The sequence below is a fragment of the Paraphaeosphaeria sporulosa genome (assembly GCF_001642045.1).
Source record: "Paraphaeosphaeria sporulosa strain AP3s5-JAC2a unplaced genomic scaffold CC84scaffold_10, whole genome shotgun sequence".
NCBI classification, from domain to species: domain Eukaryota; kingdom Fungi; phylum Ascomycota; class Dothideomycetes; order Pleosporales; family Didymosphaeriaceae; genus Paraphaeosphaeria; species Paraphaeosphaeria sporulosa.
In genome coordinates this window covers 657,080-673,566 of record NW_017253369.1, presented here as the reverse complement: position 1 = coordinate 673,566, position 16,487 = coordinate 657,080, and the positions used below count along the sequence as shown (strand labels likewise).

General features: G+C 52.8%; 8 protein-coding genes across 8 annotated transcripts; 5 read left to right on the top strand and 3 right to left on the bottom strand.

The window, feature by feature from the left end:
- Nucleotides 1-1,797: 1,797 nt before the first annotated feature.
- On the top strand, nucleotides 1,798-3,330 carry CC84DRAFT_1127353 (carbohydrate oxidase from Microdochium Nivale in complex with substrate analogue; the record flags this gene model as incomplete). Its single annotated transcript, XM_018175769.1, has 2 exons — nucleotides 1,798-2,270; nucleotides 2,322-3,330. Coding segments are annotated over exons 1-2 (1,473 nt in total), but the record flags the coding sequence as incomplete, so codon positions are not given.
- A 313-nt stretch (nucleotides 3,331-3,643) lies between these two features.
- Nucleotides 3,644-4,856, top strand: CC84DRAFT_1153475 (NAD(P)-binding protein; the record flags this gene model as incomplete). The annotated part of the gene is made up of 5 exons (XM_018176840.1): nucleotides 3,644-3,844; nucleotides 3,899-4,009; nucleotides 4,062-4,387; nucleotides 4,435-4,758; nucleotides 4,821-4,856. The coding sequence occupies exons 1-5, from the start codon at nucleotides 3,775-3,777 to the stop codon at nucleotides 4,854-4,856; spliced, it is 867 nt and encodes a 288-aa protein (XP_018031927.1). The 5' UTR covers nucleotides 3,644-3,774.
- Nucleotides 4,857-5,307: 451 nt separating this feature from the next.
- On the top strand, nucleotides 5,308-7,324 carry CC84DRAFT_1221051 (uncharacterized protein; the record flags this gene model as incomplete). The annotated part of the gene is made up of 3 exons (XM_018183223.1): nucleotides 5,308-5,839; nucleotides 5,886-6,406; nucleotides 6,455-7,324. 3 exons carry the CDS (start codon nucleotides 5,308-5,310, stop codon nucleotides 7,322-7,324), a joined length of 1,923 nt encoding a protein of 640 aa, XP_018031926.1.
- Nucleotides 7,325-8,054: 730 nt separating this feature from the next.
- CC84DRAFT_1221050 (uncharacterized protein) lies at nucleotides 8,055-8,374 on the top strand (the record flags this gene model as incomplete). The annotated part of the gene is made up of 2 exons (XM_018183222.1): nucleotides 8,055-8,163; nucleotides 8,217-8,374. The coding sequence occupies 2 exons, from the start codon at nucleotides 8,055-8,057 to the stop codon at nucleotides 8,372-8,374; spliced, it is 267 nt and encodes an 88-aa protein (XP_018031925.1).
- A 347-nt stretch (nucleotides 8,375-8,721) lies between these two features.
- Nucleotides 8,722-11,286, bottom strand: CC84DRAFT_1100728 (uncharacterized protein; the record flags this gene model as incomplete). Its single annotated transcript, XM_018174877.1, has 3 exons — nucleotides 8,722-10,007; nucleotides 10,062-10,259; nucleotides 10,314-11,286. 3 exons carry the CDS (start codon nucleotides 11,284-11,286, stop codon nucleotides 8,722-8,724), a joined length of 2,457 nt encoding a protein of 818 aa, XP_018031924.1.
- An 817-nt stretch (nucleotides 11,287-12,103) lies between these two features.
- On the bottom strand, nucleotides 12,104-13,250 carry CC84DRAFT_1100355 (glutathione S-transferase-like protein; the record flags this gene model as incomplete). Its single annotated transcript, XM_018174863.1, has 3 exons — nucleotides 12,104-12,529; nucleotides 12,766-13,078; nucleotides 13,201-13,250. 3 exons carry the CDS (start codon nucleotides 13,248-13,250, stop codon nucleotides 12,104-12,106), a joined length of 789 nt encoding a protein of 262 aa, XP_018031923.1.
- A 790-nt stretch (nucleotides 13,251-14,040) lies between these two features.
- On the top strand, nucleotides 14,041-14,852 carry CC84DRAFT_1167758 (uncharacterized protein). Its single transcript, XM_018179257.1, has 4 exons — nucleotides 14,041-14,138; nucleotides 14,196-14,231; nucleotides 14,339-14,454; nucleotides 14,503-14,852. The coding sequence occupies exons 1-4, from the start codon at nucleotides 14,108-14,110 to the stop codon at nucleotides 14,554-14,556; spliced, it is 237 nt and encodes a 78-aa protein (XP_018031922.1). The 5' UTR covers nucleotides 14,041-14,107; the 3' UTR covers nucleotides 14,557-14,852.
- On the bottom strand, nucleotides 14,750-16,327 carry CC84DRAFT_201236 (uncharacterized protein). The gene is made up of 5 exons (XM_018185568.1): nucleotides 16,298-16,327; nucleotides 16,086-16,248; nucleotides 15,743-16,027; nucleotides 15,222-15,655; nucleotides 14,750-15,000 (listed from the first exon to the last, which is right to left on the bottom strand). Exons 2-4 carry the CDS (start codon nucleotides 16,186-16,188, stop codon nucleotides 15,246-15,248), a joined length of 798 nt encoding a protein of 265 aa, XP_018031921.1. The 5' UTR covers nucleotides 16,189-16,248; nucleotides 16,298-16,327; the 3' UTR covers nucleotides 14,750-15,000; nucleotides 15,222-15,245.
- Nucleotides 16,328-16,487: the final 160 nt, after the last annotated feature.

Below are 16,487 nucleotides of genomic sequence, written 5' to 3'. Positions count from 1 at the left end.
ACGGGTCCAAAGATGATGCTCACTACTAGCAGAGGATGGGAAATAGCCAGATCTAGAAATTGCTAAAGAATTCGAGGCGATCAGAATTCAAGGCGATCATCCTCGTCGATCCATTTGCGTGGCTTTGCTGAAGAAAGCTATGCGAAGGTAGTGGGGTCTACGATAGGCATCCTGGAATCACAGAGAATGTTGGATGCGCAATGTGAACGGTACCTGAGTACATGAGAAAAATCGACAGAAGATCCATGCATCGCTATAGCAATGGAGAAGAGCATCTACGCTGCTGCAAGCTTCGACATACAGAGGAACACGAGGGCTCTACTCCTTGGATCTCGAATCCGATCGAAGCGTGCTCTTGTGGACGGAGAAAGTAGGGAAAATGGTACCTGAGAGGGTCAAGCAAATTCTGTCGCGAGCGACGATGGAAGCTGTCGAATTCAAAATTCCGGTGGAACGAGCGCCAAATACGCCTACGTACGAAAGAATCAGCCTGTCGTCTGAAGTGGCGAAGATTCGGGCGCGTATGTACGTCGGTATGCTTTCTACCGCTCCGAGGAATCCGTATACGATCCTACACGATTACCATAAGCTTATACGCTTGAATTCGCTGACGGCTTACTTGGCCCTTGGCGACCACGTTGGGGGCCACGTGAGGCCTCGTTGGTATTGAGATTTGCCTGCAGGCAACCGCTTCCGCACACCCGGTATCACCTCCCACCCTGCGAATGAATGCTTGTGTCTTACGCCAGCAGCTGACCACCAAGTCGACTCAGCCATCATCACGACCTCCTGGAACGACCTCGGAACCTCGACGGTAAAATTGCGAAATCCTCGTGAAAATTGCGGCAACATCACGAGGCCCGTCGTACCGGCCCGCTTCTTAGTGGGATCTAGACGTTTACCATGCCGGGCGGTTAGTTGAATTCCCCCAGAGTTGAGGTCGAGTTAGACTGCGATGTGGCTGGCCAGGTGCCTACCCCACTGCGCCATTGAGGCCAAGGCCGACACCCCACATGAAGGAACCATCTCCACAAACCGTTTCGTGCGGGTAACTCCGAGCAGCACTAGACACCTTGATTTCGAAGAGTTACAAAACATAGCACGCGCACTGTACTTATAGTTCGACCTCGATGGACCGCGCCGCACGTTGAGCGTCAATTTTCCATGTTGGAGTAGCACAAAGATAAGATGACTGAGGAAATCGGGCCTGCTGGTGGCGTCCAGGGACATCATGCGTTTAGCCGGCTTGTCATCCAGGCACCAGGAACAGCGGGCCGGCGAGACTTCCACGGCTATCCGACGCTGTCTGCACGCGAGATCTTACAATTTAATGCACGTGGGGTTATTTTAGATGGTATACAGTTCGGTAGCGAGGTCCAACAACCACTCCGCAGGATTCAACACCTGCTTCTAGAGACTAATCTTTTGGGCTTGAGCACGAACACGAAATATGCATTCCTCCGAGGCACCTAATGTCACTGCTAACCTTACTGCAGGCAGGACCGGTCCGGCTCCCTTGGCTAACACCGTTCTTCTGCTTACTGGCTGATATATTGCAAACCCTTGGCAGTAAATGTGGCTTGTCTTTTCATGTCGCGCGCCTGATAGTCGCGATTCCAGACCAGTTACGGTACTAGCCGTAGGAGGCGATACCCATTCCTTCCAGAAGTGCTGTTAAGTCGCTTAGGCCGGTGACAACACGGATCCTCCAAGATTCGTAAGTCAGTGAGAGGATATAAATTCACCCTTGGCCCTCACTCTTGTCTTGTTCGTCCGCAGGCCACAGTCTCTACTTTGTTGCCCAGCATGCGTGTCACCTCTGCTCTTCTTGCTGGCTTGGTTGCCTCCACGGCCGATGCCCTCGTCGCCAAGGCCGCCATCGACAAGTGTCTTACCGATGCTGGTGTCCCGATCGACGTCAAGGGCTCCGACGGCTGGAATGAGGATGTTGCACCTTTCAACATCCGTCTGCCCTACCTCCCCACCGCCATCTCGGTCCCTGCTACCACCAAGCACATCCAGGACTCTGTGAAGTGCGGCAAGAAGCTCGGCATCAAGGTCTCCGCCAAGTCCGGTGGTCACAGCTACGCATCTTTCGGATTCGGTGGCGAGAATGGTCACTTGGTTGTCGAGCTCGACCAGATGTACAATGTCACTTACGACGCAAAGAAGAACATTGCGACTGTGCAGCCTGGTGCCAGATTGGGCCACGTCGCCACCGTTCTGTATGAGAAGTACGGACGTGCCATTGCTCATGGAACCTGCCCTGGGTAAGTTGCGAACAATACGTCTGACTGATCCAAGCCTCTAACAACAATCAGTGTCGGTGTTTCCGGTCACTTCCTCCACGGAGGCTTCGGATTCAGCTCCCACATGCACGGTCTTGCCTTGGACTCCGTCCAGAGCGTGACCGTTGTTCTGGCTGATGGGACCGTGAAGGAGGCTTCCGCCTCTACGAACGCCGACCTTTTCTGGGGCATGAAGGGCGCCGGTTCGAACTTCGGTATTGTTGCTTCATGGAAGTTGAGCACTTTCGAAGCACCCAAGACACTCACCAAGTTCGGTGTCGCTCTTGGATGGACCAAGGACACTGCCGTTGCCGGTCTTGAGGCTGTTGAGAATTACGCCAAGAACATCATGCCTCGCGAAGTCAACTTCCGTATTGGCGACTACAGCAAGGGTAAGCCTGGTATCGAGGGTCTGTACTACGGTACTCCCGCTCAGTGGAAGAAGGACTTCCAGCCTCTTTTGGACACCCTGCCCAAGGGCTACAACATCTCTGAGCCCCAGTCTCTTACTTGGATCCAAGCCGTAATCGCCTACTCCAACTATGACGAGGTTGACTGGATCCACCCCAGCCCTCAAGAGAACTTCTACTCCAAGAGCTTGACCCTCAAGGGCCTCAACGGAACTTCCGCGCAAGCTTTCGTCGACTACTACTTCGATGTCGCCAACAACGTCGTCGACCGCTTCTGGTTCTTCCAGCTCGACATGCACGGTGGCAAGAACTCGCAAATCACCAAGGTTGGCAAGGACGCCACTTCCTACCCCCACCGTGACAAGCTCTACATCATCCAATTCTACGACCGCTATGAGAACAACCAGACCTACCCTGCCAGCTCTTTCGGCTTCCTCGACGGCTGGGTCGATGCTGTCACTGACACCATCCCGAGGTCTGAGTGGGGCGCGTACATCAACTACGCCGATTCCAGGCTTCCGCGTGCAGAGGCTGAGCGCCAGTACTACGGCGACCACCTTCCGAGGCTGCAGAGCCTCAAGGCGAAGTACGACCCCAAGGAGCTCTTCTACTACCCCCAATCTGTTGAGCCCAAGGCATAAAAGTGTAACGCATTGGCGTATCGTTATGGCAAGCTATACTGGGTTTCTTAGTGCTTCTTGTAGACTCGAGGATGTATCATATGCTCCAAATAAATTCGCAAAGTTCAACGTAAAAGGCTGCCTTGCGTGATATGATCGCTGTCTGGCTCTCCGATGCTGTGACTTTCAATGCGTGTGTGAGATCCTGCGTAGCGATCGTAATTCATACATATCAGTGAGCGAGTGGAGTCAATACCGTGATGCTGTGAAAAGGAATTACATTTGTCTCTCAGTTGCAGCCGTTTGGATTAATGACGTCGTACCACCCCGCACCATCTCTCGCCGAATCCGAAGCCGCCCCGTATCACCTTAATTCACACGTGTATTTCCAATTTAAAGCTGCTGCTCCATTTGAAATGAGAACGCAAAACAACATCTCTCGTGAGCTTTGCCAAAATGACACAGCCAGCGCCAATTGATCTCCCCACCAAAGACCTTTTCCGATTAGATGGAAGGACCATCGTGAGTAAGTAATAGACTCGTATCATGAAGCCACAAGATTATTGATAATAAGTTACAGTATCTGGCGGCCTCGGGGCCGTAGGTTCAACGGTTGGTAAAGCGATTTTGGAAAGCGGTGGCGACGTATTCTTCATCGATCTGGCACCCGAACCAGCCGGCGCCCTATGGAGTACATCACATGACTTTTTCTTCTCATGGTGGCGTTTCTTATTGAGAAGTAGGCAATATCGAAGCTACCGCTTTCGCGAATGGCACGAAAGCTTGGTATCACCCACTTGACGTTACCCAAGCGGATGCTTTTCCCCTAGTTTTCGACACCATACGAGAACAAATTCGACATCCACTGCGGGGCTTGGTAGCCTGCACAGGTATCTCGGGTGTATGCGATGCGGCGTCATATCCGATCGACGCTTTCCGCAAGATCCTTGATGTGAACATTGCCGGAACGTTCCTTACGGCGCAAGCTGTAGGGAAGGAAATACACCGCGCGAATGTAGCAGGGAGTTTTGTCTTGATCGCCAGCATGAGCGGCTGGAATAGCAACAAAGTACTACTCATCTTGCTTCCGTTCCTTGATTGCTGAACTCTACACAGGGCATCAACACCGCAGCATACAATGCTTCGAAATCGGCTGTGCACCAATTAGGGCGCTCACTCGCCGCTGAATGGGGTCATCCCCAGAATACTTTTGCATACTACCCTGCTGGCCAAGCGAACAGAGAGGTCCATCCGCCGATCAGGGTCAATACAATCAGTCCAGGTCATATTGAGACCGCTTTGACCAAAGAAGCTCAAGAGACGGGATTGGTCGACGATTGGGCTAAGCAAAACATGCTGGGAAGGATCAGCCAGGTGGAAGAATATAGAGCAGCAGTATTGTTCCTGCTAGCAGATGGGTCCAGTTATATGACTGGTGCGGTATGTGTCACCCGTCACAGAACAAGCCTGAAGATACCTTCACGGCTAATCTCATACCTCAGGACCTTCGCATCGATGGCGGACATTGTTCTTGGTAAATGTACGAAGTAATGCGCAGAATCGGAGAACGCGCCTTTCTTTTGTTTACTACGGACTTTCTGCAAATATTCGAGCTGCGATATTGACTCGCTGCAAGGCCCGATACTTCCAGCAAGCTCTCTGGCTTTAGATATCGGCATTCGATTGCATAGCAGACCATTTCGCCATAATCAGGAATATCATCTGACGGCATTGCTCGCTTTCGCGTGATGTGAAAGCGCAGGTGAAGTGGGGTCATGATCATATTTACTATTCACCTTCACCGAGACCGTTGCCCCGAGGACTCTTATGTCTTGGCAAGTTTCTGGTTCCTTCTTCACCGCACATGCGACTGATTTCCACTTTCGCCTTGTTTCTATTCCGCTTTGCTGCCACTCTTACACTCACACCACACCGCCATACGTTCGCAATCCGAGAAAATTTGAACTGACTTGACGCGACGAGGGCAAGATGGATCCAAAGAACCTACTAAAGGCAGATCCGCCGCCGCTACCTGGCGGTGTTTCCACGGGCGATGTGCGTGACTCTAGCACGACGTGGGCATCTGTGAACAACCCTAGAGACAGCAGCTTGAACGACGATTTGATAGTCGGCGGCACTGTTAGCGACTCCGAGGCCGAGCTCCGGCTTGACCAAAACAACGCGATTCACGTTGACACCTCCGATGACAGGGTCTACGACACCGATGTCGAGCAAGACGTGGGTCATTACAGACTTCCCGCAGAAGGCCAGGCCGCCAGACAGATCATGCGCAACCACCTGAACTCGCTGCTACCTCGTGAGCTCGTACAGGATGAGTTCGGTACCGTCGTTTCTATGGATAAGGTGTCCTCCCAGCATCTTGCAAAGTTGCAAGGCAAAGTCTGGCGAGAGCTCCCGCTGATGGTGGCTCTGACGGCCAATGGAGTTGACGGCGAAATCACCACGGAAAGCATCATCGCAGTGCAATCTGTGTGCTACATCGCCGATCTTATTTCTAAGAGTACGTCTACCTCTGATAATATTGATTCGTTAGCTAACGCATGCAGTGAACTATGCCTTTGTCCTTCACCCCCGGTCAATACAGCCTTGCCACTCAGCACTCTGTCGGCACGTCCACGAGAAGCTCGAGAAGCCCTACTCAGAACACGAGGTCACGTTGGAGCCACTCGTGGACTGGATGACGCTCGACCCCATTGCCGACATTACGTCCCTCTGGTTCACCTTGTTCCGCCGAAACAAATCATTGCTACACAAGTTTGCGTTGAGCAATAGCAAGTTCATTCCGCGCAACCCTTTGAGGTTTTGTCTCGAGTGCCTGTCATTCATGGCCGATGAGCGCAATCTGGTATGGTGCATGATTAAGGAGGACCCAGACATCATCTATGCTGATGTGCCTATGCCTTGGCTCATGCCTGGCGACAACAACGAGGACGAAACGAGCGACGACAAGGGCGGCAAGAACAGTACTGAAGACCCTTGGTCAAGCGACTCGGACTCAGGTGACTCAGGCTCATGCTCCTCGGAAGGCACTGGCGCCCCGTCAAAGCAGGTGGTTAAGAACGATCCTGTGAGTGAGCTTCTCAAATGTCGAATTCAATCATGCTAACTTTGCAAGCAATCGATCCCCAATGTGGAGGGGGCCTTCGATCTCATAGCCAAACCTTGCTTCAGGAAGTTGGAAATTTGGCGTGACCCGAGACCTGCACAACTCCCTCTCCATCTGCATGAGGGCCAGCCTACAGATCACCTAGGGTGGACTATTGTCAATCCACCCTCCGCATCATCAAGTCCCTCGAACGAAACCGACCAATTATCGGTCGACACCGAACGTCGCTTTGGGGCCGAGCTTGATCCCAATCTAAAGTTCCAGGGCGGTTATCCTTTGGTGTCACTGTCAGACCTTGAGACCACCGACTCCGATATCGAGACCTCTGATTCAGAGCCCGAGATCAATGGAGCCCGTAACGCCATCGAGACCACCAGACCCAATGCCGAGACACCCGTATGGGATATGGACTCAGCATACGTCCTGATCCCTGCTACTCGCACGGCTCACAACGCTTTCAGCCACGGATATCACACATGGCCAGCCCCGAAGGAGTCAACATCCCCAGTGCCAGCCAGGCCTGCCCCGGGATTCGATATCACTCCCAAGGACATGTACCCTTACCCCAATCAGCTCATCTGTTCCTGCAGGCAGCCTGCCAAGACTGACATTATTCGGATCGTGGAGTGCAAGAAATCCGAGTGCTTCATTCGTTGGTACCATTATGCATGCCTAAAAGACCAGAAGGAGAAAGGTGCTGCCCGTTTCGGGACTTTCCAATGCGAGTTGTGTAAGGGTGAAGAGTACTGGGGCAAGGCGCAAGCGCAGTGTGTTACAGATCTCAGCATGCCTCCCTCACACAAGCAGGTCGTGGAGGGACTCCTAGGAATGGGTGGTGCGAGTGGAGCTGGTGATCCATACGGCTTTGGTGGTGATTAAGCGCGTTGGTTTATGTTTGAGCACACTGAGTTGATCTAGAGGAGCTGTCACTTGCATCAGACCATATAGATCTTTGCAACACATGCAATGAAAGAGTTCCTGTTCCAATTTCTGCCTGGATATGCATTTGTGACAAGTAAAAATGTGCACTATGGCTAAAATAAAGACCGGACTTGTTGTAGCTATGCAAAGTCGGGACGGACTATCATTTAACCATTTTACAATCGTATCATCAACTACGTCACTACAAGACTAGGTGTGCTTGGGAGAACGCACACCGTAACGTGCGTTCTGCTCCGTCCGAGTGCCCTGTGACAAAGTGGCTACGAAGCTCCACTGCGAAATGCCTTGAGCCCTCACCATCTTCATTGCAGCCCTAGGCAACAATAGTAGAGGCGAGGTGATCATCTCCCTACCAACACCTCTCATTTATGCGGTTTTGACGTGATACAATGGCATTGCGCACAAGCAGAGCAACCAACAAAGCGCGTTGTCCGCGCAGCACCGTCCAAGAGAACAATACTAAGAGCGACATTTACCACCTTCATAACAACAAAGACGTTGAAATGACATACACATCCGCAAATATATCACGGTCATCCATGCACCGAATGACGCTACTACAATCTGCCGCAGAGCCGCATATAAGCCACTTTCCCGCACTTACACGGGGTCGCTGTCTTGAGACCCAAACACTCACGGCACATCGACTTTGTACATTCGAACCACCATGTTGTTCAAGATGTTAGCACTTCTTGCGCTTCTTGCGCTCGTCGTCATGGCTACGCCCATCACCGAAGCCGCCACCAATCTTGCACCCACGCCCAGCATCAACGATGGTAAGTCGTTCTACCCCTTCCCACCTACACGCAAGTCACCAACACCTCCTCAGCCCTCAGCATCGTAGCCCGCGCGCCTATGAAAGAGTTCACACAGAACATGGATGTGAACGACCCCGGGCCGGGAGGACGCCAGGAAAAAGGCGGTCCGAAGGAGGAATCTTGGATTGACAAAACGGCCAATGCTAAGGCTGATTGTACTCTTATGTAAGGACATGTCTAGCAAACATAGTGGCCCCTGAAGAAGGGGGGGCTGTGTCATGTAAGGATAGGAACGATGTGAGGTGTCGACCGGCGTGGCTTCCTTTCTGTGTGTGCTCTTCTGCTTACTGTCTTATCGTTTTCGCTCTACTTGCCTGTATGTAGTATATATGAGGTCGCTGCTTCGGTGTATGTATATTGGTCATGTGTATTTATTGAATTCGCGAAAGTATATATATTGAAAGACGTACTAAGTGTAGGGCACAAGAAACTAAAACCACATGCGTTTGGTTAATGTAGAATCGGGTATGCAACACATCGAATGAAACAACTCGCTCTCGCTGGCTACACTTAGGATCAACTCCCCAAGAACCCGCGCTCCTGGTTCCGTCCCCTCTCTCCACTGTACCCCTCAATCCTGACCCCGCAAAGCACAACCAACATCTTCGCTGCTTCCCCGTTCACGTTCTCCACACGTATCCTCCAATGTGCTCTTTTGACTACAATGGTCTCTTCCAACTCCTCTCCATCGTCATCGATGATGGCGCTATCCCGTGCTCCGCCCCAGATCCACTCACTGCTACTGGAGCCTTCAGACACCTTGCTCCGCTTCGAGCGATGCTCACCATCGCTGCGCCGGATGCCCATGCGACCTGTTTCCGCATCAAACGCTAGCTCGGCAGGCGTATTGTCGATTTCGAGATAGCAATCTGGGTCTATGCGCACACGCACTCGGCGCTCGCTCACACCTGAATTGGCGGGTGAGACGGGCTGTGCGGCCACACCGCCACCAGACTGCATCATCATGAGACCGAGCGGCTGCGTCGCTGGCAGTCCCATTTTCGACGCTATCACCGAGAATAGCGATGTGATGCGTGCGAGTACGGTTCCGTGGAAGGTAGCTCTCAAGTTGAGGGTGAGTGGCTCCATGGAAAATGTCGCCCTCGGAGGCTCCATAGGGAGGTGCAGCGTGGTGGATTCGTTGGATGACAATTCGAGAATGAGGATGTTGGTACTGGCGTGATCGTCCGTGTACGGCCGCGCGTAAGAAACTGTGCCGGCTCTGAAATGAGAGCTGCCGAGCGAGGGCGACGGGCTTGTGGGCTTGCTCGATGGAGCAGGCGATATGCCTAGTTGTGATGGAGCGTTCGACGCAGAATCGGAATCTGGATCGCTCGCAGGCGTATCTGGTGTGAATGAAACTCCAGATTGCCGTATGTCATCGAGCCTGATCAAGATCTCGGATTGACCTCTTCGGAGATTGTAGGACGTTTCGCAGGGTATGAGCCTCTGTTCCAGCCCTCGCAGATGGAAGTACCGCGCATCTCTCAGAAGCTGCGACCTATGCACATCATTGCGGATGTCCACAGGATAGCCTTGAAGCATTCTGACTAATTCTCCAAACGTCTCTCCACTCCGATTTGGCACCGAAGGTGGGGAAATGGATGGCGGTCGTAGCAGCGCGTTGCGATCAAGCCCAGGAAAGACTTCCGTTGGCGTGGAGAAGAATTGCGCAAAGCCGAGGGAGAAGTAATTGGGGCTGTCACCAGGCGATGAGAACAGGTCACGCGGAATCTGGAATGGAACGCCGCCTATGCGAATGAAGATGTCGGTGCTAAAAAGCTGTTTTGTCAGGCGAGGCACTGCGCGCAATCAGTAACATTGGCGAGCGGCGTCAAGAACAGTGGCGAGCTTACAGGAGTAGAATTGCGCATCAGCGAACAAACGCACAAAATGCTCGCCATTGCGAGGGCTAATGTGGTACCCTTGCAAATGCAGGGCAATGTCTCGAAATGTATCAGGGTCGCGATCAATGTACAACGTCCTTATGTCATCAGCGCGACCTTGATTGCTGTGGATCTGCTCGCCAAAGAAATGCGAGAAATAACTGGGTGCTCTTGCACAGTTAGCTTGTGTATAGCTTTAGTACAAATTTGCGTGATGCTTACCATCCGATGAAATAGATGCTCCAGAGAGCCTAAAAAGCTCCGAACCAATCTGAATGGGGAATACCTTACCCGAGGGCAGGGTGTCCACTGCTATACGCGACTCTGCGATGCGCCGAGGTGTCGAGACATCGATAACGCGACCCTGTGGTCCCGTGCCCTTGCTTGGCTCTTTGCGCGACTGGGCCTCATTGTTCAGCTGGGCGGTACTTTCGAGGATCGCCGGTGCGGTCATGGATGCGGACAAAGACGCAGGACCGCACGAACCGGGCGCAGTGGCAGTTGCCACGACTGGAGAGGCTGCGGAGGTAATGGATGAGGCTCGCGACTTGTTCTGTCGCTTGGCGGGATTCTCTTCGAACGGCCCATTCGTAGCTTGTATGCCAGAATTAGGCTCCGAGTCGGCCTTCCTCTTCATGCCCGCCTGGAAGGAAAGTCGCTTGGTCGGTCTCGGGGGTGGTGGCAGTGGATTCTGCGCAGAGAAGGGCTGTGGCGGAGACTGGCGCGCCGTGTCGATAGTGGTGACTAGCAGCGGGATGCTGAAGTCGTCCTTTGGCGCTTGCTGGGTCTGAAGCTCTTGGACAAGCTCGCCTTGAGGTTCGTAATGGGGAGTATAGCCGGCGAAGTCAATAGTGTTTCCCCAATCCCATCCCAATGGCCCCCCAGGACTGAAGCCGTAGCCACGAGGAAGCGGGATGGAAGCTCCTAGGTGCGGCGCAGAGCCCTGCGGAGCGCCAAAATCCGAGTATCTTAGTGACTGATCCAGCGCGGAGCTTCGAATGGACGTTGTCGGCGCAATTGAACCATTTGTAGCTGGGTGCGTCTCATACCGTTGGTGTGGTTGCTGTGCGAAGGCTTGCCGGAGAGCTGGGGCTGGAGCTCCCTCTGCTCCACGGAACGGTTGGGTAAAGGCTTGGTCAGTGCTTTGAAATGCAAAGTCTTGAGAGGATGTACGACCGCGCTGCGGTTTAGGCATAGAAGCGGATTGCCCGTGGAAACCTGCTTGCGCAGTCGCAGCGTCGGAAAAAGTGACTGCGAGCAACACAGAGGAACTCTCCGGAGGGATGCTGATGGAATGATGAATAAGTTGCACGTGTACAGCTTTCGGAACGCGTGCTGGAAAGGGCCTAGTGCGAGGCTTTAGTCAAGCGTTCAGCAGCGTAGTAATCAGTCCCAAGTATAGTTTGGGAAGGGTCGGCAGGGTTCCGTCCGTATGAGGCTGGGCACTGGCTGTTATCCAGGAGTGTTGAAATGTGAGGGCATCGAATGCTTCGTCTGAACGCGGCCTGCGTGTTCGCGCAGTCTTGCGCACCTCCGCGAACATATATATCAGGCCCTGCAATTCTGCGCTGCAGTCGGACGGACACGGCTTCGGGCGAATAAACGGATCCAAAGCTTGACATCACCCAAAGAGCCTGCGGATATGGGCGACGATCCTCCATGATTAGGTGTACAGGGCTGAGGCTGACGCTTGACGCCTGCCATGGGCTAGGAAAGGACCTTGGCCTCGGCGATGTTTAGTATGCTTCATCGCTGACGTGAGTGCAACGCTGGCGCTTCGCGAGCTCTTGCGCTGCATTGGCGTGACAGGCGGAACATTAAAAGGTTGGGCAGTTTGAAAGCGCGAGCTCCGACTTGTGTGATCTACGCTACAGTCGATCTAGAATATTACAGGTACATCAAAGCAGCAGCTAAGAACAGCTGCACCTGTGACATGCCGCAAAACGGCCGCCGGCTGAGAGCGAACCGCAACTAACGCCGCCCGGAACCGTCTTCCCCCCGCGCGTCTGCAGCTACAGCTTTTTTTCTGAGAATGGCACGTACTTCACGCCACTCGCCTCCGAGACCTTATCGCCCGCCCGTTTGTAGGCATCCCTGCTCTGTATGCGGCGGACGTAGCTATACAATTTTGGATAGCTCGTCTCGTTCAGCGCTTTGAACAATACTGCTGCTTCTAGAACAAAGATCATCATAAAGTCAGCTCCCGTAAGATTGGCGCCGCACAAGAACTCATCATCTGGAGACTCTGCCAGAAGAGCCTCCAGATAGCTCAGGTTCAGCTTTAGCTCCGCGAGTGTGAAATTGTTGTCGATCATGTCTGCGATTTTCTTGGTGATGAATTTGAGGAAGAACGGTACGGGAGCCTCGCGTATGTTGTGCGTGAGAAGCCCGGTGAGGAGAACAGGCATGAGGGAGCCTTCGGCATAATGCATCAAGAACTAAAAAGACATTAACCATACAACCCATGCTCAACTATGGCGGGAAGATTGCTGTTGTGCAGATGATGTCCCAAGTCGAGCTGGACTGCGCCTTGTCGTATTCACCAAACAAAGGATAAAGGGTACTGCAGGGTTTGGCTTGGCGCTTGCAGCGTTTAGACGCAAGCGATCTTGTCGCGGCCGAGAGGTACGTCCTCGAGTGATTGAGGGTCGACAGCAAATGAGATTGCACTTACACGGAATCGTAACCACTCTTTTGTTTCCGCGCCGATCAACCCATCGTTTCCGTTCGGATAACGCTTTGGGATAAGCTGCTGGCCGAAGTGGTCGGAAACATATTCGACGATTGCGGCAGACTCCGCTAGGACTAATGGCTTCTCAAGGCCCGGGGCCACAATGGAAATCAATGGCGACTTGCCCAGGGGATGAACCTGCTTCAGTTCCGGAGGTGAATGCTTGTCCTTCTGCCTAAAGTAGACCTTGATATCATAATCGAGGTTCAGCTCCTCAAGCAACCACACAATGCGTTGGCCGCGAGACTCGTTCAGCCTTTTTCATTTGTCAGTATCTCACGTGGACCTGAAGACAATGCAATGTGCATGCGGGCCTGGAATTACGGCACTTGTGCTGCATATTGGTAGGCGAGCGACCGCAAGGCTGGAGGGACATACCAATGCACCGTTAACTTCACACCCTGACCAGCCTTGGCGACTGTAGACATATCGATGACGCAGCACGTAGCGATTATTGCGTGTGGATCGGTTAGACCACAATGATTGGTAGTGTGGGTAAACGTGGAAAGGAAAAGGACTGGAGAGTAACCCCAGGTGTTCGGCCGATGCGCTACTTATTGTAAGCCTAGAAATCGGTGCGGCGGGGATATTTTCTGCGACCTATCGGTCACTTGGCGCAGCCGTTCGTCAGATTATAGCTGTTTCTGGCAGCATCGGATGGAATTAAGGGAGGCAGAAACGATTCGCGAGTTCGAACGAGCTCCGAAGGATTGTTGCGCGGAGAAGTACGGGTTGGAGTGCGGACATCAGCCTCGTACGAAGGCAGCGCCGACCCACGGCAGCGGCCATGCAGCGGCCATGCAGCGGCCATGCAGCGAGTATCTTGGGAGCTCGAGGACCAGGCCGTATACGAGAACCCTCAATTGCATATCCGATGGAAAGTCTTACGTGCAACGGCAGGGCCGACGCTGAGCTATGACATGTCCATGCAATCATGTTCATGCGGGATCGGGGGTAGTCTTACCACCGTGCCGCCTACTGGACGATGTGAAGAAGCTGACTGATGAGAACTGAGAGTGTCGAGACAGATCTTCTCGTGCTCATAGACTATCACGTTGGTTTCTTCATCCATATAGTCGAGGTTCGGTCGTGCGTGCCCTGTAGTGGACTAATTATTGATAGAACAGCTGGAGAGTTTGGTCCCTCAGGGATCGGGCGCCAAGCCCTTTGCTTAGTCACACATCATCGCCGACCTCATCGTCGTTCACCACCACAACGACCAAGCTTTCCCCGCAGCCACGCAATATCCCTCTATACTCGGAATACCGCCTCCAGAGTCTTCAAAATGGCGGGATTCGGCCCCCACAACCCTCCAGGTGCGTGCCGCTGCTCTCCCGCGGCGCAATGGCTCGCAATGCTAATCTTCGTCACAGCCATCCACATGGACCCGGCCCTCGTCAAATGGAACCGTACGTCGTGATACCCGCGAACTCTACCGATAGCCCTCAAATTCGTGCGCGGCGGACTGGTGCCGGTCGGTATATAAGGCATGGGTGCTGAGGCTGACGCGGGACAGAGATGACCGTGAACCGACACAAGTACTTCCGCTGGACGCCCCGGACTGCTTGGATCACGTTTGCATACGTCATCGTCGTGCCGGCTATGCTGGGTACTGCTGGATATATGACTGATGTGGGTTGCGCTGGCACACATGTTTGGGGCAAGCTAACACAGGAGCAGGGCAAGTGGGACATGCGCGGCAAGAGACGCGGCGACTTGATCTCTGAGTTTTAAATAAAGGATTAGGTCGCGGGACGCGATACGGATTGCGTGTACATGTATCAAATGCAATTCTGCTAGGATTATAAAGTTTTGACAGCTTCGCTTGAATGTCGGGTTCGTGATTATCTGAGTGGATAACGCATCACACGTGGGCACCCATAGGTCTTCTCGGGGCGATTCTCGCAAAGAAGTACTGCCATTGAGACCGAAGAGACACTATATATAAGCGTATGAGTGTAATCAGGATGTTGGGCCTCTGGCCATGCCCAGGCCCAGTCATTCGATACCCCCAAAGATAAACCGGTTAGAGAACGCCAGTACCTTTTTCTTGACCTTGGAACTTAATGCGTCATAAGCAAATCGTCTCCATTCTTTTTTGTAGTCCATGCTGCGCTCGATGAAAGGTTGAGGGCTATCCGCTCGTTGCGCTATTGTAAAAGTGATCATCATGTAATCCTAATGCACGGTGAGTCAAAGTTCGTAATTGGTGCCCAGCATGCTTCGTCAATCAAAGGGGCAGATTGGAAGTGCAACAACACTAGTACAACACCAGGCAAAAGTTCCAGTACAATCGGCCTACGTATCGCTTATCCTGGGGCAACACGCTGTACTCAAAACTTTGTCCTCGTACAGTATTGTAGACTCCACATGAATGGCAAGTTTTGTTGACCACATACCTTGATCTGTGTCCGAGAGGTTTCCTATAACGCTAACGCCTTCAGCCATTTGCACTCCGTGCCGTCAGGCGCGATATGCAAAGGTTCGCAGACTGCCCTCCTCCAAAACATCATCGAACTCTTGCCGATAGTGGTCTTCGGATCATTGTACACATTGGTAAGTGCCTCAAAAAACGCCTCGCACTGCCGCTGTAGACCTAGCACGCGCAAGGAACGTAGGATACGCGAGATACGGAGGTGGTTGTGGTCCATCTGAACACACCAATTCTTGGAGCGCTCTTCGAAGTTGACTCCACGTATGACGCGAAGGTGATGGACCCCTGAAGAGGCTACGGATTTTTCAGGCAACTTGGTGTCATGGGCTGATGGAACAGAAGGATCAACATCGAGAGACGCCGTGGTGCCAGCACTACCATTGCGGCCTTCGTCGTGTTCTATATCGATTTTAATAAGTGGTTCAAAAACAGCGTGCAATCGTCATGGATGCCGCGTAATCCTGGACATTGAGGATCGTGGCTCACCTTCGCCCTCCGCGGCCTTGCCTTTCCCTTTCTCTTCAGCGGCTGCACATTCCTCTGCCTGCTTCGCTGAGTCCGCTGAATCGAGGGCTGAGACAACTTCAAAGCCATAAAACCTCATCATCCTGTCGAAGGCTTGGCCCAAAGTCGTCTGTAGATGGCCGTTCGTGCGAAACTCTTCCACGGTCTTCTTGTCGATAATTGGGGCGGTGTAGCTGAACATAGAGCCTTCTGGGAGAGGGAAAAGAATCTGGATATAGTCATGGCTTCGCTCTAGCTTGTCATTGTCTGTCGCGCAGGGGATCAGCATGCTCTACAATACTTGGCATGCTGTTCCTTGACTCACTCCACTTGAGTATCTGCTCTCGCGTGCGCCCATGTGCATCCTTGGCATTGATGTAAGGGTTGTAGAAGTCGACGATAGACGGCGGCTGGCCGCGTAATGACATCTCAGCCAGACTTGTTGATAGCGATGGGAGTTTAGCTAAGCCTGGGTGTACTTGAGAGTGCTTTTGAGAGGTGAGCTCAAATGTGCAGAAGAGCGTTTGGCGCGTATACCTGGGTACTGGCCCGTGTAATTTTCACTTTGAATGGGAATAAGTATCGATCCTGAGCATATTATCACTTGCCGTTACCGTATCGAGCGAGGGTGAAGGGCAACGAAATGCGGGTTGAGAGATGCCGAGATGGAGGGTTAAGAGGCTGCAGAAATCGCTCACCAGACGAGTTATGTATTGTGCTCTTCAAT